Source organism: Ursus americanus, chromosome 25 (genome assembly GCF_024610735.1).
Source record: "Ursus americanus isolate L20-20 chromosome 25, mUrsAme1.1.p, whole genome shotgun sequence".
Lineage (NCBI taxonomy): Eukaryota > Metazoa > Chordata > Mammalia > Carnivora > Ursidae > Ursus > Ursus americanus.
This window is the reverse complement of record NC_142151.1, coordinates 33179816-33203077: the sequence shown is the minus strand read 5'-3', so window position 1 is coordinate 33203077 and position 23262 is coordinate 33179816. Positions and strand designations below refer to the sequence as shown.

The window sequence follows — 23262 nt, the reverse complement described above, 5'->3', positions numbered from 1 at the left end:
AGTGGCTTAGGCGTGGGAGGGATCCTCTGTTCTGAACTCAACCTACCTGCTCCACGCCCAGGACCGGTCAAGGTGCTGCCCGCTCCAGTGCTGCCTCCGCTGCCAGCGTTGCGGGTAGTGAAACCTGGATGTCCAGCACCACCTGAGGGAAACATAAAATGAACTTCTCATTTCAACGGTCCTTGGACTTTATCACCAATGGGGGATTGAACGATTCGGTCAGTTCCCGCCACAGAAAATGCAGCCTGAATCCAGCGACTTTCTGTCCACAGTCCCCTAAGGTTGGATTCTACTCTAACATTCCTCCAACATTTTGCTGTCGTCCTTCCCATTTCCTGATTGGGGTTGTCGCTCCTTTCTTCCTAACGCTCATGTGTTCTGCATCTCCAATTGGCTCACACTAGGTCCTCCTCTATTCGTCTCCAGGAGGTTGCTTTCAAAGAAACGCCACCTTCCGCCCTGATCACACTGTCCCTCAGGGATGCAAGTCACACTGATGAAATGTCGTGCCGTAGCTAATGACACCCTTCCACTTAAAACACTCAAGACAGCCAGCTATAGCATTCCCTAGTGGCACGTTTTCTCTAACCCTGGCCTAATTTTTTTCACACTGGAGCTTGATCTGACTGAGGTCTGTACTAGATACTATCCGAATCCTAGACGATATGGAAGAAAAGCAAAACGGAACCCATAGGACAGCCACTCCATCTATCCTGGATCAAAACAAGTTAAATGCAAGTCTTTTGGGATAGAGTTTGACCTCCGCGGGTGGGAAAAGGCCAGTCAATTCCTTGTTTGCCATGTTTCCTCAAAAGCCCTACTCTCATGTCACTTCCTTTCTCAAAACCTGAAGTTGCAGATAACTCTCAGTGACAGGCGTTGTGTTTTTTTTGTGTGTCTGTATGTGTGTGTGTGTGTGTGTGTGTGTGTGTGTGTGTGTGAGTGTTTTAAGTCAGAAGCAAGGTAGGAGTATACGAACCTGTTCTTGAAGGTTCTGACTGAAGTCCTCGAGTTGTTCCTGAGAAGAAAAAGAGAAATGAGGGGCCACGTGGTGACTCAGGCCGTTCAGCCTCTGACTGTGGATTAAGGCTCCGGTCATGATGTCAGGGTGGTGCGATGAAGCCCGGAGTTGGGCTCCGGGTAGGGTGTGGAGCCTGCTTGCGATTCGATCTCCCCCTCTCCCTCTGCCTGCAGCACGGCTAGGTGTACCATTCTGAGAATTTACCTTTTAGAGAGAAGAAGCAATGCACTTGAAGCTATCAAACTGTTATGTGACAGAAACCCACTTTCTCTTGACAAAGGCCACGGCCTCTGAATGACATTCTCAACTCGCTCCAACTTGCCTTTCTCTGCTTGGGGCTCTAGTGGTCTCACCGGCTGGCGATCCAGTCGGACCCTCCAAAAGCAACACTAACTCTGTCTCGGGAGCTCTGCTGAAGCAGCACGGATGGTGCTGCACGCGGCTTTCAAAGTCCTTTCCATACACTGGTTCGGGCAATTGGTTCACGGATTTCTTCACGTCCCGCCTCAGGTCGAAGGCGTAGCCAAGATGGCAAACCGTGACCCTATCCCAGGCCAGACCCAGTGTCAGAAGTCCAAAGGCGGGAATCTGGCAATTCCACAGAGACCCTGCTCTGCTCTACATCCCGTCTGAGCTGATGTCACAGAAACACTGCCGCGAAGCCCACACAAACCGGGCGGGGGGGTGGGGGTGGGGCCAGGAAGACGGGCACTACCCACGAAAGAGTGACGAATCCCTCCAAAGCCAAGGGCACCTGCCCTCAGGTCAGGAAGAAGATGCTTTCGACCTTGCATTGCCATACCTGGTCTGCCTGCCGAGGTTGCGCCTGGGGCACTTGACTCTCCACTTGTCCTCTCACCCCCATGGACTGTGCTGAAGCCCTCTGAAATTTCTGCGGAACCTGACACAACAGCGGAGAAAGGGTTTTACTTCGAGGCTGGCAGGATTCTGCATAGCACTCTTCCCTGGGAGGGCACAATGGAGTTTTCTACTACAAAAGCGTCCTGAAAGGACGCCTAGGATGTCTGCCGCTAGCTATCTCATACCAGTCTAATATCACATACAGCTCCGTCTTGAGAGCGACATGGGTCGTGCTCAGCGCCACCGAAGAGGTGCTAAGGGGTCTCTCCTGACTTGTCTGATTTCCCTGCGCTTGGCGCTCCTGTGCTAGGTTCCTTGGGCAAGTGATGTCTTGCTTACCTCCTCCGGTTGCTGCGGTCGGGCCGCCGGTTCCTCCTGAAAAGAGACAGCAGAGGAAACATTACCCTAGACAGAAATCAATTCATTTACTCTGACAGAAGCCCCACACAGCAGGCCGTATTATTGTTCTTCCCATGGGACCGACGGGGCTCACTGACGTCGTGCTCCAGGTCAGCCCGGGAGTGGGCAGCAGATCCAGGAGCCAAAGCCAGGCAGTCTCCCCCTGGACTTTCGACTCTAACGGTGCCTCTCGGAGCATCTGTGGGAAGGGCGCCATTCTCCACCACTTCCAATCGGCCTTATGTGGAGGTTCCGGCAAAGGCCCACAAAGGCAGAGACGTGACATTCTACACACACAGCAGACCCGAGGGATACAGAAGCTTTCACTCAACGGACAGAACATCCCCGTGGCAAACCGCTCCTCAGTCCTTACCACGGCACGCCCCGGGATCAAACCGTTCCGGGCGCCACCCCTTGGTGGACCAAACTTTGAGGAGCGCCACGCCAAGCCCCTGCACCTAGTATTGCCTGACAGCCAAAAGATGGAGCTGCAGACTGGGCGTCCTTGCCCAAGCATCCCGATCCGCACTTGTGGAAGCAGACACTGAATGGTCGTTGCCCTCACCCTGCAGTCAAGTCACTACTCTGATGGGGAGCCCCCAGTGTCTTTGTGTGGGCAGCTAGACCTTCGATCTTTTACCATCTTCCTGTCATGAGCTCTGGAACTGACGCCCAGCAAGTAGCTACACGGTAAATAGTAAATCCGGAAGTCGGCCAGGGGAACACAAACGGAGGAAAAGAAAGTCGGGCCATAGTCTCGTTAATAAATACATAAAGAGAAGTCCCAGGCTGTGTCTGACAGACAGGATTTCTCATGGCACCTGACGGACTTTTGATTCATCCTGAATGCGATCAGACCACTGTGGGATTCGAAGCAGTGCAGTTGACAGGGGGACAAGCTCAATTTCTGGAAGGTCCCTGCCACGCACCGTGCACCAAGGGTCAATCGGTAGGGACGTGGCGAGTGACTGGACATGCTCTCAACCGGGATACGCATCGGGTGCTTCGGGGGCTTGTCCAGACACCTTGCTGGGGGCCCCTCTTCCCAAGCTTCTGATTGTCGGCAGGTGGGCCTGAACACTGCCATTTCTACAAAGTTCCCAGGACATGTGGATGCTGGTCTGGGAAACACTCTTTGAGCACCTCCGCCTTACAGGAAGACGACCCAGCCGAAGGACCGCACGCATGAGGTGGAAGACGTTGAACACCGGAGCGAGGCACAGGCAAATGGGACTCCCAGAAGAGGGTACCTCGACAGCTATTTGAAATGACACGCTGACAGCCTAAGGGGCACGAGTGAACTCAGGCTTGTTTGCTTTGACTCCCAGTCATCTATACTTGCAGGACGGCTCTGGGTTTTCTCCTGGAAACCAACACTCCTTGCAATGGAGTCCCTGATGCCCACGGAGAAGCGTTTTCTCCCTGGGGTTTCCGGCATGGGTGCTCTTAGGCACAGATCCCCGCACCGTGGAGCCATTCCAGAGGAGGCTACGGGTTCTGGGTCCTAATCCTGCCTCTTCCACTTTGGAGACCTCTCCTTACTTTCTTCCTTCTGGGAATGAAGATACCCAAGCGCCATGGTGTCAATGTGATCTGAGTCCCAGGATTTCCCTTTGAGCATCATCCCCAAGGTGTAGCGTGCCACAGAAATATCATTGAGGACGGAATACTTTCACATACAGAAATGGGAGGGAAATGATTCCCCAAGCCATCGGCTGACTCAGCACTGACCCTGGACACCCCGTCGCGAGCGCTGTAAAAGTGCTCCTGACGTGACATGGAGGACGACTGGTGCAATGAAGCTAGGGAAGCCACGGCCTCTGAATCATTTCTTTGTCCCGCCCGCTCGGAAGCCGGTGTCCCTTGTGCCATTGTCTTCGGTGTTAAGCAAGAAAACAGACCAACAGCGAGGACAAGCCCCCCCCACCTACCCCCGAGAAACCCAAAAGCCTGCTGAAACACGGGATAGGTGCCATTACCTCTCAAGGCGACGGGTCAGACGTCTTTTAGTCTGGAAACTATCGTCCTGAGCCGCGATGCCTGGCACCAGTGGCTTAGGCGTGGGAGGGATCCTCTGTTCTGAACTCAACCTACCTGCTCCATGCCCAGGACCGGTCAAGGTGCTGCCCGCTCCAGTGCTGCCTCCGCTGCCAGCGTTGCGGGTAGTGAAACCTGGATGTCCAGCACCACCTGAGGGAAACATAAAATGAACTTCTCATTTCAACGGTCCTTGGACTTTATCACCAATGGGGGATTGAACGATTCGGTCAGTTCCCGCCACAGAAAATGCAGCCTGAATCCAGCGACTTTCTGTCCACAATCCCCTAAGGTTGGATTCTACTCTAACATTCCTCCAACATTTTGCTGTCGTCCTTCCCATTTCCTGATTGGGGTTGTCGCTCCTTTCTTCCTAACGCTCATGTGTTCTGCATCTCCAATTGGCTCACACTAGGTCCTCCTCTATTCGTCTCCAGGAGGTTGCTTTCAAAGAAACGCCACCTTCCGCCCCGATCACACTGTCCCTCAGGGATGCAAGTCACACTGATGAAATGTCGTGCCGTAGCTAATGACACCCTTCCACTTAAAACACTCAAGACAGCCAGCTATAGCATTCCCTAGTGGCACGTTTTCTCTAACCCTGGCCTAATTTTTTTCACACTGGAGCTTGATCTGACTGAGGTCTGTACTTGATACTATCCGAATCCTAGACGATATGGAAGAAAAGCAAAACGAAACCCATAGGACAGCCACTCCATCTATCCTGGATCAAAACAAGTTAAATGCAAGTCTTTTGGGATAGAGTTTGACCTCCGCGGGTGGGAAAAGGCCAGTCAATTCCTTGTTTGCCATGTTTTCTCAAAAGCCCTACTCTCATGTCACTTCCTTCCTCAAAACCCGAAGTTGCAGATAACTCTCAGTGACAGGCGTTGTGTTTTTTTTGTGTGTCTGTATATGTGTGTGTGTGTGTGTGTGTGTGTGTGTGAGTGTTTTAAGTCAGAAGCAAGGTAGGAGTATACGAACCTGTTCTTGAAGGTTCTGACTGAAGTCCTCGAGTTGTTCCTGAGAAGAAAAAGAGAAATGAGGGGCCACGTGGTGACTCAGGCCGTTCAGCCTCTGACTGTGGATTAAGGCTCCGGTCATGATGTCAGGGTGGTGCGATGAAGCCCGGAGTTGGGCTCCGGGCAGGGTGTGGAGCCTGCTTGCGATTCAATCTCCCCCTCTCCCTCTGCCTGCAGCACGGCTAGGTGTACCATTCTGAGAATTTACCTTTTAGAGAGAAGAAGCAATGCACTTGAAGCTATCAAACTGTTATGTGACAGAAGCCCACTTTCTCTTGACAAAGGCCACGGCCTCTGAATGACATTCTCAACTCGCTCCAACTTGCCTTTCTCTGCTTGGGGCTCTAGTGGTCTCACCGGCTGGCGATCCAGTCGGACCCTCCAAAAGCAACACTAACTCTGTCTCGGGAGTTCTGCTGAAGCAGCACGGATGGTGCTGCACGTGGCTTTCAAAGTCCTTTCCATACACTGGTTCGGGCAATTGGTTCACGGATTTCTTCACGTCCCGCCTCAGGTCGAAGGCGTAGCCAAGATGGCAAACCGTGACCCTATCCCAGGCCAGACCCAGTCTCAGAAGTCCAAAGGCGGGAATCTGGCAATTCCACAGAGACCCTGCTCTGCTCTACATCCCGTCTGAGCTGATGTCACAGAAACACTGCCGCGAAGCCCACACAAACCGGGCGGGGGGGTGGGGGTGGGGCCAGGAAGACGGGCACTACCCACGAAAGAGTGACGAATCCCTCCGAAGCCAAGGGCACCTGCCCTCAGGTCAGGAAGAAGATGCTTTCGACCTTGCATTGCCATACCTGGTCTGCCTCCCGAGGTTGCGCCTGGGGCACTTGACTCTCCACTTGTCTTCTCACCCCCATGGACTGTGCTGAAGCCCTCTGAAATTTCTGCGGAACCTGACACAACAGCGGAGAAAGGGTTTTACTTCGAGGCTGGCAGGATTCTGCATAGCACTCTTCCCTGGGAGGGCACAATGGAGTTTTCTACTACAAAAGCGTCCTGAAAGGATGCCTAGGATGTCTGCCGCTAGCTATCTCATACCAGTCTAATATCACATACAGCTCCGTCTTGAGAGCGACATGGGTCGTGCTCAGCGCCACCGAAGAGGTGCTAAGGGGTCTCTCCTGACTTGTCTGATTTCCCTGCGCTTGGCGCTCCTGTGCTAGGTTCCTTGGGCAAGTGATGTCTTGCTTACCTCCTCCGGTTGCTGCGGTCGGGCCGCCGGTTCCTCCTGAAAAGAGACAGCAGAGGAAACATTACCCTAGACAGAAATCAATTCATTTACTCTGACAGAAGCCCCACACAGCAGGCCATATTATTGTTCTTCCCATGGGACCTACGGGGCTCACTGACGTCGTGCTCCAGGTCAGCCCGGGAGTGGGCAGCAGATCCAGGAGCCAAAGCCAGGCAGTCTCCCCCTGGACTTTCGACTCTAACGGTGCCTCTCGGAGCATCTGTGGGAAGGGCGCCATTCTCCACCACTTCCAATCGGCCTTATGTGGAGGTTCCGGCAAAGGCCCACAAAGGCAGAGACGTGACATTCTACACACACAGCAGACCCGAGGGATACAGAAGCTTTCACTCAACGGACAGAACATCCCCGTGGCAAACCGCTCCTCAGTCCTTACCACGGCACGCCCCGGGATCAAACCGTTCCGGGCGCCACCCCTTGGGGGCCAAACTTTGAGGAGCGCCACGCCAAGCCCCTGCACCTAGTATTGCCTGACAGCCAAAAGATGGAGCTGCAGACTGGGCGTCCTTGCCCAAGCATCCCGATCCACACTTGTGGAAGCAGACACTGAATGGTCGTTGCCCTCACCCTGCAGTCAAGTCACTACTCTGATGGGGAGCCCCCAGTGTCTTCGTGTAGGCAGCTAGACCTTCGATCTTTTACCATCTTCCTGTCATGGGCTCTGGAACTGACGCCCAGCAAGTAGCTACACGGTAAATAGTAAATCCGGAAGTCGGCCAGGGGAACACAAACGGAGGAAAAGAAAGTCGGGCCATAGTCTCGTTAATAAATACATAAAGAGAAGTCCCAGGCTGTGTCTGACAGACAGGATTTCTCATGGCACCTGACGGACTTTTGATTCTTCCTGAATGCGATCAGACCACTGTGGGATTCGAAGCAGTGCAGTTGACAGGGGGACAAGCTCAATTTCTGGAAGGTCCCTGCCACGCACCGTGCACCAAGGGTCAATCGGTAGGGACGTGGCGAGTGACTGGACATGCTCTCAACCGGGATACGCATCGGGTGCTTCGGGGGCTTGTCCAGACACCTTGCTGGGGGCCCCTCTTCCCAAGCTTCTGATTGTCGGCAGGTGGGCCTGAACACTGCCATTTCTACAAAGTTCCCAGGACATGTGGATGCTGGTCTGGGAAACACTCTTTGAGCACCTCCGCCTTACAGGAAGACGACCCAGCCGAAGGACCGCACGCATGAGGTGGAAGACGTTGAACACCGGAGCGAGGCACAGGCAAATGGGACTCCCAGGAGAGGGTACCTCGACAGCTATTTGAAATGACACACTGACAGCCTAAGGGGCACGAGTGAACTCAGGCTTGTTTGCTTTGACTCCCAGTCATCTATACTTGCAGGACGGCTCTGGGTTTTCTCCTGGAAACCAACACTCCTTGCAATGGAGTCCCTGATGCCCACGGAGAAGCGTTTTCTCCCTGGGGTTTCCGGCATGGGTGCTCTTAGGCACAGATCCACGCACCGTGGAGCCATTCCAGAGGAGGCTACGGGTTCTGGGTCCTAATCCTGCCTCTTCCACTTTGGAGACCTCTCCTTACTTTCTTCCTTCTGGGAATGAAGATACCCAAGCGCCATGGTGTCAATGTGATCTGAGTCCCAGGATTTCCCTTTGAGCATCATCCCCAAGGTGTAGCGTGCCACAGAAATATCATTGAGGACGGAATACTTTCACATACAGAAATGGGAGGGAAATGATTCCCCAAGCCATCGGCTGACTCAGCACTGACCCTGGACACCCCGTCGCGAGCGCTGTAAAAGTGCTCCTGACGTGACATGGAGGACGACTGGTGCAATGAAGCTAGGGAAGCCACGGCCTCTGAATCATTTCTTTGTCCCGCCCGCTCGGAAGCCGGTGTCCCTTGTGCCATTGTCTTCGGTGTTAAGCAAGAAAACAGACCAACAGCGAGGACAAGCCCCCCCCACCTACCCCCGAGAAACCCAAAAGCCTGCTGAAACACGGGATAGGTGCCATTACCTCTCAAGGCGACGGGTCAGACGTCTTTTAGTCTGGAAACTATCGTCCTGAGCCGCGATGCCTGGCACCAGTGGCTTAGGCGTGGGAGGGATCCTCTGTTCTGAACTCAACCTACCTGCTCCATGCCCAGGACCGGTCAAGGTGCTGCCCGCTCCAGTGCTGCCTCCGCTGCCAGCGTTGCGGGTAGTGAAACCTGGATGTCCAGCACCACCTGAGGGAAACATAAAATGAACTTCTCATTTCAACGGTCCTTGGACTTTATCACCAATGGGGGATTGAACGATTCGGTCAGTTCCCGCCACAGAAAATGCAGCCTGAATCCAGCGACTTTCTGTCCACAGTCCCCTAAGGTTGGATTCTACTCTAACATTCCTCCAACATTTTGCTGTCGTCCTTCCCATTTCCTGATTGGGGTTGTCGCTCCTTTCTTCCTAACGCTCATGTGTTCTGCATCTCCAATTGGCTCACACTAGGTCCTCCTCTATTCGTCTCCAGGAGGTTGCTTTCAAAGAAACGCCACCTTCCGCCCCGATCACACTGTCCCTCAGGGATGCAAGTCACACTGATGAAATGTCGTGCCGTAGCTAATGACACCCTTCCACTTAAAACACTCAAGACAGCCAGCTATAGCATTCCCTAGTGGCACGTTTTCTCTAACCCTGGCCTAATTTTTTTCACACTGGAGCTTGATCTGACTGAGGTCTGTACTTGATACTATCCGAATCCTAGACGATATGGAAGAAAAGCAAAACGAAACCCATAGGACAGCCACTCCATCTATCCTGGATCAAAACAAGTTAAATGCAAGTCTTTTGGGATAGAGTTTGACCTCCGCGGGTGGGAAAAGGCCAGTCAATTCCTTGTTTGCCATGTTTTCTCAAAAGCCCTACTCTCATGTCACTTCCTTCCTCAAAACCCGAAGTTGCAGATAACTCTCAGTGACAGGCGTTGTGTTTTTTTTGTGTGTCTGTATATGTGTGTGTGTGTGTGTGTGTGTGTGTGTGAGTGTTTTAAGTCAGAAGCAAGGTAGGAGTATACGAACCTGTTCTTGAAGGTTCTGACTGAAGTCCTCGAGTTGTTCCTGAGAAGAAAAAGAGAAATGAGGGGCCACGTGGTGACTCAGGCCGTTCAGCCTCTGACTGTGGATTAAGGCTCCGGTCATGATGTCAGGGTGGTGCGATGAAGCCCGGAGTTGGGCTCCGGGCAGGGTGTGGAGCCTGCTTGCGATTCAATCTCCCCCTCTCCCTCTGCCTGCAGCACGGCTAGGTGTACCATTCTGAGAATTTACCTTTTAGAGAGAAGAAGCAATGCACTTGAAGCTATCAAACTGTTATGTGACAGAAGCCCACTTTCTCTTGACAAAGGCCACGGCCTCTGAATGACATTCTCAACTCGCTCCAACTTGCCTTTCTCTGCTTGGGGCTCTAGTGGTCTCACCGGCTGGCGATCCAGTCGGACCCTCCAAAAGCAACACTAACTCTGTCTCGGGAGTTCTGCTGAAGCAGCACGGATGGTGCTGCACGTGGCTTTCAAAGTCCTTTCCATACACTGGTTCGGGCAATTGGTTCACGGATTTCTTCACGTCCCGCCTCAGGTCGAAGGCGTAGCCAAGATGGCAAACCGTGACCCTATCCCAGGCCAGACCCAGTCTCAGAAGTCCAAAGGCGGGAATCTGGCAATTCCACAGAGACCCTGCTCTGCTCTACATCCCGTCTGAGCTGATGTCACAGAAACACTGCCGCGAAGCCCACACAAACCGGGCGGGGGGGTGGGGGTGGGGCCAGGAAGACGGGCACTACCCACGAAAGAGTGACGAATCCCTCCGAAGCCAAGGGCACCTGCCCTCAGGTCAGGAAGAAGATGCTTTCGACCTTGCATTGCCATACCTGGTCTGCCTCCCGAGATTGCGCCTGGGGCACTTGACTCTCCACTTGTCCTCTCACCCCCATGGACTGTGCTGAAGCCCTCTGAAATTTCTGCGGAACCTGACACAACAGCGGAGAAAGGGTTTTACTTCGAGGCTGGCAGGATTCTGCATAGCACTCTTCCCTGGGAGGGCACAATGGAGTTTTCTACTACAAAAGCGTCCTGAAAGGACGCCTAGGATGTCTGCCGCTAGCTATCTCATACCAGTCTAATATCACATACAGCTCCGTCTTGAGAGCGACATGGGTCGTGCTCAGCGCCACCGAAGAGGTGCTAAGGGGTCTCTCCTGACTTGTCTGATTTCCCTGCGCTTGGCGCTCCTGTGCTAGGTTCCTTGGGCAAGTGATGTCTTGCTTACCTCCTCCGGTTGCTGCGGTCGGGCCGCCGGTTCCTCCTGAAAAGAGACAGCAGAGGAAACATTACCCTAGACAGAAATCAATTCATTTACTCTGACAGAAGCCCCACACAGCAGGCCGTATTATTGTTCTTCCCATGGGACCGACGGGGCTCACTGACGTCGTGCTCCAGGTCAGCCCGGGAGTGGGCAGCAGATCCAGGAGCCAAAGCCAGGCAGTCTCCCCCTGGACTTTCGACTCTAACGGTGCCTCTCGGAGCATCTGTGGGAAGGGCGCCATTCTCCACCACTTCCAATCGGCCTTATGTGGAGGTTCCGGCAAAGGCCCACAAAGGCAGAGACGTGACATTCTACACACACAGCAGACCCGAGGGATACAGAAGCTTTCACTCAACGGACAGAACATCCCCGTGGCAAACCGCTCCTCAGTCCTTACCACGGCACGCCCCGGGATCAAACCGTTCCGGGCGCCACCCCTTGGTGGACCAAACTTTGAGGAGCGCCACGCCAAGCCCCTGCACCTAGTATTGCCTGACAGCCAAAAGATGGAGCTGCAGACTGGGCGTCCTTGCCCAAGCATCCCGATCCGCACTTGTGGAAGCAGACACTGAATGGTCGTTGCCCTCACCCTGCAGTCAAGTCACTACTCTGATGGGGAGCCCCCAGTGTCTTTGTGTGGGCAGCTAGACCTTCGATCTTTTACCATCTTCCTGTCATGAGCTCTGGAACTGACGCCCAGCAAGTAGCTACACGGTAAATAGTAAATCCGGAAGTCGGCCAGGGGAACACAAACGGAGGAAAAGAAAGTCGGGCCATAGTCTCGTTAATAAATACATAAAGAGAAGTCCCAGGCTGTGTCTGACAGACAGGATTTCTCATGGCACCTGACGGACTTTTGATTCATCCTGAATGCGATCAGACCACTGTGGGATTCGAAGCAGTGCAGTTGACAGGGGGACAAGCTCAATTTCTGGAAGGTCCCTGCCACGCACCGTGCACCAAGGGTCAATCGGTAGGGACGTGGCGAGTGACTGGACATGCTCTCAACCGGGATACGCATCGGGTGCTTCGGGGGCTTGTCCAGACACCTTGCTGGGGGCCCCTCTTCCCAAGCTTCTGATTGTCGGCAGGTGGGCCTGAACACTGCCATTTCTACAAAGTTCCCAGGACATGTGGATGCTGGTCTGGGAAACACTCTTTGAGCACCTCCGCCTTACAGGAAGACGACCCAGCCGAAGGACCGCACGCATGAGGTGGAAGACGTTGAACACCGGAGCGAGGCACAGGCAAATGGGACTCCCAGAAGAGGGTACCTCGACAGCTATTTGAAATGACACGCTGACAGCCTAAGGGGCACGAGTGAACTCAGGCTTGTTTGCTTTGACTCCCAGTCATCTATACTTGCAGGACGGCTCTGGGTTTTCTCCTGGAAACCAACACTCCTTGCAATGGAGTCCCTGATGCCCACGGAGAAGCGTTTTCTCCCTGGGGTTTCCGGCATGGGTGCTCTTAGGCACAGATCCCCGCACCGTGGAGCCATTCCAGAGGAGGCTACGGGTTCTGGGTCCTAATCCTGCCTCTTCCACTTTGGAGACCTCTCCTTACTTTCTTCCTTCTGGGAATGAAGATACCCAAGCGCCATGGTGTCAATGTGATCTGAGTCCCAGGATTTCCCTTTGAGCATCATCCCCAAGGTGTAGCGTGCCACAGAAATATCATTGAGGACGGAATACTTTCACATACAGAAATGGGAGGGAAATGATTCCCCAAGCCATCGGCTGACTCAGCACTGACCCTGGACACCCCGTCGCGAGCGCTGTAAAAGTGCTCCTGACGTGACATGGAGGACGACTGGTGCAATGAAGCTAGGGAAGCCACGGCCTCTGAATCATTTCTTTGTCCCGCCCGCTCGGAAGCCGGTGTCCCTTGTGCCATTGTCTTCGGTGTTAAGCAAGAAAACAGACCAACAGCGAGGACAAGCCCCCCCCACCTACCCCCGAGAAACCCAAAAGCCTGCTGAAACACGGGATAGGTGCCATTACCTCTCAAGGCGACGGGTCAGACGTCTTTTAGTCTGGAAACTATCGTCCTGAGCCGCGATGCCTGGCACCAGTGGCTTAGGCGTGGGAGGGATCCTCTGTTCTGAACTCAACCTACCTGCTCCATGCCCAGGACCGGTCAAGGTGCTGCCCGCTCCAGTGCTGCCTCCGCTGCCAGCGTTGCGGGTAGTGAAACCTGGATGTCCAGCACCACCTGAGGGAAACATAAAATGAACTTCTCATTTCAACGGTCCTTGGACTTTATCACCAATGGGGGATTGAACGATTCGGTCAGTTCCCGCCACAGAAAATGCAGCCTGAATCCAGCGACTTTCTGTCCACAGTCCCCTAAGGTTGGATTCTACTCTAACATTCCTCCAACATTTTGCTGTCGTCCTTCCCATTTCCTGATTGGGGTTGTCGCTCCTTTCTTCCTAACGCTCATGTGTTCTGCATCTCCAATTGGCTCACACTAGGTCCTCCTCTATTCGTCTCCAGGAGGTTGCTTTCAAAGAAACGCCACCTTCCGCCCCGATCACACTGTCCCTCAGGGATGCAAGTCACACTGATGAAATGTCGTGCCGTAGCTAATGACACCCTTCCACTTAAAACACTCAAGACAGCCAGCTATAGCATTCCCTAGTGGCACGTTTTCTCTAACCCTGGCCTAATTTTTTTCACACTGGAGCTTGATCTGACTGAGGTCTGTACTTGATACTATCCGAATCCTAGACGATATGGAAGAAAAGCAAAACGAAACCCATAGGACAGCCACTCCATCTATCCTGGATCAAAACAAGTTAAATGCAAGTCTTTTGGGATAGAGTTTGACCTCCGCGGGTGGGAAAAGGCCAGTCAATTCCTTGTTTGCCATGTTTTCTCAAAAGCCCTACTCTCATGTCACTTCCTTCCTCAAAACCCGAAGTTGCAGATAACTCTCAGTGACAGGCGTTGTGTTTTTTTTGTGTGTCTGTATATGTGTGTGTGTGTGTGTGTGTGTGTGTGTGAGTGTTTTAAGTCAGAAGCAAGGTAGGAGTATACGAACCTGTTCTTGAAGGTTCTGACTGAAGTCCTCGAGTTGTTCCTGAGAAGAAAAAGAGAAATGAGGGGCCACGTGGTGACTCAGGCCGTTCAGCCTCTGACTGTGGATTAAGGCTCCGGTCATGATGTCAGGGTGGTGCGATGAAGCCCGGAGTTGGGCTCCGGGCAGGGTGTGGAGCCTGCTTGCGATTCAATCTCCCCCTCTCCCTCTGCCTGCAGCACGGCTAGGTGTACCATTCTGAGAATTTACCTTTTAGAGAGAAGAAGCAATGCACTTGAAGCTATCAAACTGTTATGTGACAGAAGCCCACTTTCTCTTGACAAAGGCCACGGCCTCTGAATGACATTCTCAACTCGCTCCAACTTGCCTTTCTCTGCTTGGGGCTCTAGTGGTCTCACCGGCTGGCGATCCAGTCGGACCCTCCAAAAGCAACACTAACTCTGTCTCGGGAGTTCTGCTGAAGCAGCACGGATGGTGCTGCACGTGGCTTTCAAAGTCCTTTCCATACACTGGTTCGGGCAATTGGTTCACGGATTTCTTCACGTCCCGCCTCAGGTCGAAGGCGTAGCCAAGATGGCAAACCGTGACCCTATCCCAGGCCAGACCCAGTCTCAGAAGTCCAAAGGCGGGAATCTGGCAATTCCACAGAGACCCTGCTCTGCTCTACATCCCGTCTGAGCTGATGTCACAGAAACACTGCCGCGAAGCCCACACAAACCGGGCGGGGGGGTGGGGGTGGGGCCAGGAAGACGGGCACTACCCACGAAAGAGTGACGAATCCCTCCGAAGCCAAGGGCACCTGCCCTCAGGTCAGGAAGAAGATGCTTTCGACCTTGCATTGCCATACCTGGTCTGCCTCCCGAGGTTGCGCCTGGGGCACTTGACTCTCCACTTGTCTTCTCACCCCCATGGACTGTGCTGAAGCCCTCTGAAATTTCTGCGGAACCTGACACAACAGCGGAGAAAGGGTTTTACTTCGAGGCTGGCAGGATTCTGCATAGCACTCTTCCCTGGGAGGGCACAATGGAGTTTTCTACTACAAAAGCGTCCTGAAAGGATGCCTAGGATGTCTGCCGCTAGCTATCTCATACCAGTCTAATATCACATACAGCTCCGTCTTGAGAGCGACATGGGTCGTGCTCAGCGCCACCGAAGAGGTGCTAAGGGGTCTCTCCTGACTTGTCTGATTTCCCTGCGCTTGGCGCTCCTGTGCTAGGTTCCTTGGGCAAGTGATGTCTTGCTTACCTCCTCCGGTTGCTGCGGTCGGGCCGCCGGTTCCTCCTGAAAAGAGACAGCAGAGGAAACATTACCCTAGACAGAAATCAATTCATTTACTCTGACAGAAGCCCCACACAGCAGGCCATATTATTGTTCTTCCCATGGGACCTACGGGGCTCACTGACGTCGTGCTCCAGGTCAGCCCGGGAGTGGGCAGCAGATCCAGGAGCCAAAGCCAGGCAGTCTCCCCCTGGACTTTCGACTCTAACGGTGCCTCTCGGAGCATCTGTGGGAAGGGCGCCATTCTCCACCACTTCCAATCGGCCTTATGTGGAGGTTCCGGCAAAGGCCCACAAAGGCAGAGACGTGACATTCTACACACACAGCAGACCCGAGGGATACAGAAGCTTTCACTCAACGGACAGAACATCCCCGTGGCAAACCGCTCCTCAGTCCTTACCACGGCACGCCCCGGGATCAAACCGTTCCGGGCGCCACCCCTTGGGGGCCAAACTTTGAGGAGCGCCACGCCAAGCCCCTGCACCTAGTATTGCCTGACAGCCAAAAGATGGAGCTGCAGACTGGGCGTCCTTGCCCAAGCATCCCGATCCACACTTATGGAAGCAGACACTGAATGGTCGTTGCCCTCACCCTGCAGTCAAGTCACTACTCTGATGGGGAGCCCCCAGTGTCTTCGTGTAGGCAGCTAGACCTTCGATCTTTTACCATCTTCCTGTCATGGGCTCTGGAACTGACGCCCAGCAAGTAGCTACACGGTAAATAGTAAATCCGGAAGTCGGCCAGGGGAACACAAACGGAGGAAAAGAAAGTCGGGCCATAGTCTCGTTAATAAATACATAAAGAGAAGTCCCAGGCTGTGTCTGACAGACAGGATTTCTCATGGCACCTGACGGACTTTTGATTCTTCCTGAATGCGATCAGACCACTGTGGGATTCGAAGCAGTGCAGTTGACAGGGGGACAAGCTCAATTTCTGGAAGGTCCCTGCCACGCACCGTGCACCAAGGGTCAATCGGTAGGGACGTGGCGAGTGACTGGACATGCTCTCAACCGGGATACGCATCGGGTGCTTCGTGGGCTTGTCCAGACACCTTGCTGGGGGCCCCTCTTCCCAAGCTTCTGATTGTCGGCAGGTGGGCCTGAACACTGCCATTTCTACAAAGTTCCCAGGACATGTGGATGCTGGTCTGGGAAACACTCTTTGAGCACCTCCGCCTTACAGGAAGACGACCCAGCCGAAGGACCGCACGCATGAGGTGGAAGACGTTGAACACCGGAGCGAGGCACAGGCAAATGGGACTCCCAGGAGAGGGTACCTCGACAGCTATTTGAAATGACACACTGACAGCCTAAGGGGCACGAGTGAACTCAGGCTTGTTTGCTTTGACTCCCAGTCATCTATACTTGCAGGACGGCTCTGGGTTTTCTCCTGGAAACCAACACTCCTTGCAATGGAGTCCCTGATGCCCACGGAGAAGCGTTTTCTCCCTGGGGTTTCCGGCATGGGTGCTCTTAGGCACAGATCCCCGCACCGTGGAGCCATTCCAGAGGAGGCTACGGGTTCTGGGTCCTAATCCTGCCTCTTCCACTTTGGAGACCTCTCCTTACTTTCTTCCTTCTGGGAATGAAGATACCCAAGCGCCATGGTGTCAATGTGATCTGAGTCCCAGGATTTCCCTTTGAGCATCATCCCCAAGGTGTAGCGTGCCACAGAAATATCATTGAGGACGGAATACTTTCACATACAGAAATGGGAGGGAAATGATTCCCCAAGCCATCGGCTGACTCAGCACTGACCCTGGACACCCCGTCGCGAGCGCTGTAAAAGTGCTCCTGACGTGACATGGAGGACGACTGGTGCAATGAAGCTAGGGAAGCCACGGCCTCTGAATCATTTCTTTGTCCCGCCCGCTCGGAAGCCGGTGTCCCTTGTGCCATTGTCTTCGGTGTTAAGCAAGAAAACAGACCAACAGCGAGGACAAGCCCCCCCCACCTACCCCCGAGAAACCCAAAAGCCTGCTGAAACACGGGATAGGTGCCATCACCTCTCAAGGCGACGGGTCAGACGTCTTTTAGTCTGGAAACTATCGTCCTGAGCCGCGATGCCTGGCACCAGTGGCTTAGGCGTGGGAGGGATCCTCTGTTCTGAACTCAACCTACCTGCTCCACGCCCAGGACCGGTCAAGGTGGGGCCCACTCCAGTGCTGCCTCCGCTGCCGGCGTTGAGGGTCGTGAAACCTGGATGTCCAGCACCACCTGAGGGAAACATAAAATGAACTTCTCATTTCAACGGTCCTTGGACTTTATCACCAATGGGGGATTGAACGATTCGGTCAGTTCCCGCCACAGAAAATGCAGCCTGAATCCAGCGACTTTCTGTCCACAGTCCCCTAAGGTTGGATTCTACTCTAACATTCCTCCAACATTTTGCTGTCGTCCTTCCCATTTCCTGATTGGGGTTGTCGCTCCTTTCTTCCTAACGCTCATGTGTTCTGCATCTCCAATTGGCTCACACTAGGTCCTCCTCTATTCGTCTCCAGGAGGTTGCTTTCAAAGAAACGCCACCTTCCGCCCCGATCACACTGTCCCTCAGGGATGCAAGTCACACTGATGAAATGTCGTGCCGTAGCTAATGACACCCTTCCACTTAAAACACTCAAGACAGCCAGCTATAGCATTCCCTAGTGGCACGTTTTCTCTAACCCTGGCCTAATTTTTTTCACACTGGAGCTTGATCTGACTGACGTCTGTACTAGATACTATCCGAATCCTAGACGATATGGAAGAAAAGCAAAACGGAACCCATAGGACAGCCACTCCATCTATCCTGGACCAAAACAAGTTAAATGCAAGTCTTTTGGGATAGAGTTTGACCTCCGCGGGTGGGAAAAGGCCAGTCAATTCCTTGTTTGCCATGTTTTCTCAAAAGCCCTACTCTCATGTCACTTCCTTCCTCAAAACCCGAAGTTGCAGATAACTCTCAGTGACAGGCGTTATGTTTTTTTTCTGTGTCTGTATGTGTGTGTGTGTGTGTGTGTGTGTGTGTGTGTGTGTCTGTGTGAGTGTTTTAAGTCAGAAGCAAGGTAGGAGTATACGAACCTGTTCTTGAAGGTTCTGACTGAAGTCCTCGAGTTGTTCCTGAGAAGAAAAAGAGAAATGAGGGGCCACGTGGTGACTCAGGCTGTTCAGCCTCTGACTGTGGATTAAGGCTCCGGTCATGATGTCAGGGTGGTGCGATGAAGCCCGGAGTTGGGCTCCGGGCAGGGTGTGGAGCCTGCTTGCGATTCAATCTCCCCCTCTCCCTCTGCCTGCAGCACGGCTAGGTGTACCATTCTGAGAATTTACCTTTTAGAGAGAAGAAGCAATGCACTTGAAGCTATCAAACGGTTATGTGACAGAAACCCACTTTCTCTTGACAAAGGCCACGGCCTCTGAATGACATTCTCAACTCGCTCCAACTTGCCTTTCTCTGCTTGGGGCTCTAGTGGTCTCACCGGCTGGCGATCCAGTCGGACCCTCCAAAAGCAACACTAACTCTGTCTCGGGAGCTCTGCTGAAGCAGCACGGATGGTGCTGCACGCGGCTTTCAAAGTCCTTTCCATACACTGGTTCGGGCAATTGGTTCACGGATTTCTTCACGTCCCGCCTCAGGTCGAAGGCGTAGCCAAGATGGCAAACCGTGACCCTATCCCAGGCCAGACCCAGTCTCAGAAGTCCAAAGGCGGGAATCTGGCAATTCCACAGAGACCCTGCTCTGCTCTACATCCCGTCTGAGCTGATGTCACAGAAACACTGCCGCGAAGCCCACACAAACCGGGCGGGGGGGTGGGGGTGGGGCCAGGAAGACGGGCACTACCCACGAAAGAGTGACGAATCCCTCCGAAGCCAAGGGCACCTGCCCTCAGGTCAGGAAGAAGATGCTTTCGACCTTGCATTGCCATACCTGGTCTGCCTGCCGAGGTTGCGCCTGGGGCACTTGACTCTCCACTTGTCCTCTCACCCCCATGGACTGTGCTGAAGCCCTCTGAAATTTCTGCGGAACCTGACACAACAGCGGAGAAAGGGTTTTACTTCGAGGCTGGCAGGATTCTGCATAGCACTCTTCCCTGGGAGGGCACAATGGAGTTTTCTACTACAAAAGCGTCCTGAAAGGACGCCTAGGATGTCTGCTGCTAGCTATCTCATACCAGTCTAATATCACATACAGCTCCGTCTTGAGAGCGACATGGGTCGTGCTCAGCGCCACCGAAGAGGTGCTAAGGGGTCTCTCCTGACTTGTCTGATTTCCCTGCGCTTGGCGCTCCTGTGCTAGGTTCCTTGGGCAAGTGATGTCTTGCTTACCTCCTCCGGTTGCTGCGGTCGGGCCGCCGGTTCCTCCTGAAAAGAGACAGCAGAGGAAACATTACCCTAGACAGAAATCAATTCATTTACTCTGACAGAAGCCCCACACAGCAGGCCGTATTATTGTTCTTCCCATGGGACCGACGGGGCTCACTGACGTCGTGCTCCAGGTCAGCCCGGGAGTGGGCAGCAGATCCAGGAGCCAAAGCCAGGCAGTCTCCCCCTGGACTTTCGACTCTAACGGTGCCTCTCGGAGCATCTGTGGGAAGGGCGCCATTCTCCACCACTTCCAATCGGCCTTATGTGGAGGTTCCGGCAAAGGCCCACAAAGGCAGAGACGTGACATTCTACACACACAGCAGACCCGAGGGATACAGAAGCTTTCACTCAACGGACAGAACATCCCCGTGGCAAACCGCTCCTCAGTCCTTACCACGGCATGCCCCGGGATCAAACCGTTCCGGGCGCCACCCCTTGGTGGACCAAACTTTGAGGAGCGCCACGCCAAGCCCCTGCACCTAGTATTGCCTGACAGCCAAAAGATGGAGCTGCAGACTGGGCGTCCTTGCCCAAGCATCCCGATCCGCACTTGTGGAAGCAGACACTGAATGGTCGTTGCCCTCACCCTGCAGTCAAGTCACTACTCTGATGGGGAGCCCCCAGTGTCTTCGTGTGGGCAGCTAGACCTTCGATCTTTTACCATCTTCCTGTCATGAGCTCTGGAACTGACGCCCAGCAAGTAGCTACAAGGTAAATAGTAAATCTGGAAGTCGGCCAGGGGAACACAAACGGAGGAAAAGAAAGTCGGGCCACAGACTCGTTAATAAATACATAAAGAGAAGTCCCAGGCTGTGTCTGACAGACAGGATTTCTCATGGTACCTGACGGACTTTTGATTCATCCTGAAAGCGATCAGACCACTGCGGGATTCGAAGCAGTGCAGCTGACAGAGGGACAAGCTCAATTTCTGGAAGGTCCCTGCCACGCACCGTGCACCAAGGGTCAATCGGTAGGGACGTGGCGAGTGACTGGACATGCTCTCAACTGGGATACGCATCGGGCGCTTCGGGGGCTTGTCCAGACACCTTGCTGGGGGCCCCTCTTCCCAAGCTTCTGATTGTCGGCAGGTGGGCCTGAACACTGCCATTTCTACAAAGTTCCCAGGACATGTGGATGCTGGTCTGGGAAACACTCTTTGAGCACCTCCGCCTTACAGGAAGACGACCCAGCCGAAGGACCGCACGCATGAGGTGGAAGACGTTGAACACCGGAGCGAGGCACAGGCAAATGGGACTCCCAGGAGAGGGTACCTCGACAGCTATTTGAAATGACACACTGAAAGCCTAAGGGGCACGAGTGAACCAGGCTTGTTTGCTTTGACTCCCAGTCATCTATACTTGCAGGACAGCTCTGGGTTTTCTCCTGGAAACCAACACTCCTTGCAATGGAGTCCCTGATGCCCACGGAGAAGCGTTTTCTCCCTGGGGTTTCCGGCCTGGGTGCTCTTATGCACAGATGCCCGCACCGTAGAGCCATTCCAGAGGAGGCTACGGGTTCTGGGTCCTAATCCTGCCTCTTCCACTTTGGAGACCTCTCCTTACTTTCTTCCTTCTGGGAATAAAGATACCCAAGCGCCATGGTGTCAATGTGATCTGAGTCCCAGGATTTCCCTTTGAGCATCATCCCCAAGGTGTAGCGTGCCACAGAAATATCATTGAGGTCGGAATACTTTCACATACAGAAATGGGGAGGGAAATGATTCCCCAAGCCATCGGCTGACTCAGCACTGACCCTGGACACCCCGTCGCGAGCGCTGTAAAAGTGCTCCTGACGTGACATGGAGGACGACTGGTGCAATGAAGCTAGGGAAGCCACGGCCTCTGAATCATTTCTTTGTCCCGCCCGCTCGGAAGCCGGTGTCCCTTGTGCCATTGTCTTCGGTGTTAAGCAAGAAAACAGACCAACAGCGAGGACAAGCCCCCCCCACCTACCCCCGAGAAACCCAAAAGCCTGCTGAAACACGGGATAGGTGCCATCACCTCTCAAGGCGACGGGTCAGACGTCTTTTAGTCTGGAAACTATCGTCCTGAGCCGCGATGCCTGGCACCAGTGGCTTAGGCGTGGGAGGGATCCTCTGTTCTGAACTCAACCTACCTGCTCCACGCCCAGGACCGGTCAAGGTGGGGCCCACTCCAGTGCTGCCTCCGCTGCCGGCGTTGAGGGTCGTGAAACCTGGATGTCCAGCACCACCTGAGGGAAACATAAAATGAAGTTCTCATTTCAACGGTCCTTGGACTTTATCACCAATGGGGGATTGAACGATTCGGTCAGTTCCCGCCACAGAAAATGCAGCCTGAATCCAGCGACTTTCTGTCCACAGTCCCCTAAGGTTGGATTCTACTCTAACATTCCTCCAACATTTTGCTGTCGTCCTTCCCATTTCCTGATTGGGGTTGTCGCTCCTTTCTTCCTAACGCTCCTGTGTTCTGCATCTCCAATTTGCTCACACTAGGTCCTCCTCTATTCGTCTCCAGGAGGTTGCTTTCAAAGAAACGCCACCTTCCGCCCCGATCACACTGTCCCTCAGGGATGCAAGTCACACTGATGAAATGTCGTGCCGTAGCTAATGACACCCTTCCACTTAAAACACTCAAGACAGCCAGCTATAGCATTCCCTAGTGGCACGTTTTCTCTAACCCTGGCCTAATTTTTTTCACACTGGAGCTTGATCTGACTGAGGTATGTACTAGATACTATCCGAATCCTAGACGATATGGAAGAAAAGCAAAACGGAACCCATAGGACAGCCACTCCATCTATCCTGGACCAAAACAAGTTAAATGCAAGTCTTTTGGGATAGAGTTTGACTTCCGTGGGTGGGAAAAGGCCAGTCAATTCCTTGTTTGCCATGTTTTCTCAAAAGCCCTACTCTCATGTCACTTCCTTCCTCAAAACCCGAAGTTGCAGATAACTCTTAGTGACAGGCGTCGTGTTTTTTGTGTGTGTCTGTATGTGTGTGTGTGTGTGTGTGTGTGTGTGTGTGTGTGTCTGTGTGAGTGTTTTAAGTCAGAAGCAAGGTAGGAGTATACGAACCTGTTCTTGAAGGTTCTGACTGAAGTCCTCGAGTTGTTCCTGAGAAGAAAAAGAGAAATGAGGGGCCACGTGGTGACTCAGGCTGTTCAGCCTCTGACTGTGGATTAAGGCTCCGGTCATGATGTCAGGGTGGTGCGATGAAGCCCGGAGTTGGGCTCCGGGCAGGGTGTGGAGCCTGCTTGCGATTCAATCTCCCCCTCTCCCTCTGCCTGCAGCACGGCTAGGTGTACCATTCTGAGAATTTACCTTTTAGAGAGAAGAAGCAATGCACTTGAAGCTATCAAACGGTTATGTGACAGAAACCCACTTTCTCTTGACAAAGGCCACGGCCTCTGAATGACATTCTCAACTCGCTCCAACTTGCCTTTCTCTGCTTGGGGCTCTAGTGGTCTCACCGGCTGGCGATCCAGTCGGACCCTCCAAAAGCAACACTAACTCTGTCTCGGGAGCTCTGCTGAAGCAGCACGGATGGTGCTGCACGCGGCTTTCAAAGTCCTTTCCATACACTGGTTCGGGCAATTGGTTCACGGATTTCTTCACGTCCCGCCTCAGGTCGAAGGCGTAGCCAAGATGGCAAACCGTGACCCTATCCCAGGCCAGACCCAGTCTCAGAAGTCCAAAGGCGGGAATCTGGCAATTCCACAGA

The 23262-nt window shown here is 53.5% G+C and overlaps 1 protein-coding gene across 1 annotated transcript in view; it reads right to left on the bottom strand.

The window, feature by feature from the left end:
* MUC19 (mucin 19, oligomeric) overlaps positions 1-23262 on the bottom strand; it is a 313802-nt gene that overhangs the window by 198568 nt on the left and 91972 nt on the right. The window contains 9 exon segments of the mRNA XM_087855394.1: positions 980-1018; positions 1824-1922; positions 15190-15225; positions 17343-17438; positions 18282-18320; positions 19126-19224; positions 19524-19559; positions 21678-21773; positions 22617-22655. Coding sequence (XP_087711520.1) covers positions 980-1018; positions 1824-1922; positions 15190-15225; positions 17343-17438; positions 18282-18320; positions 19126-19224; positions 19524-19559; positions 21678-21773; positions 22617-22655 — 579 coding nt within the window.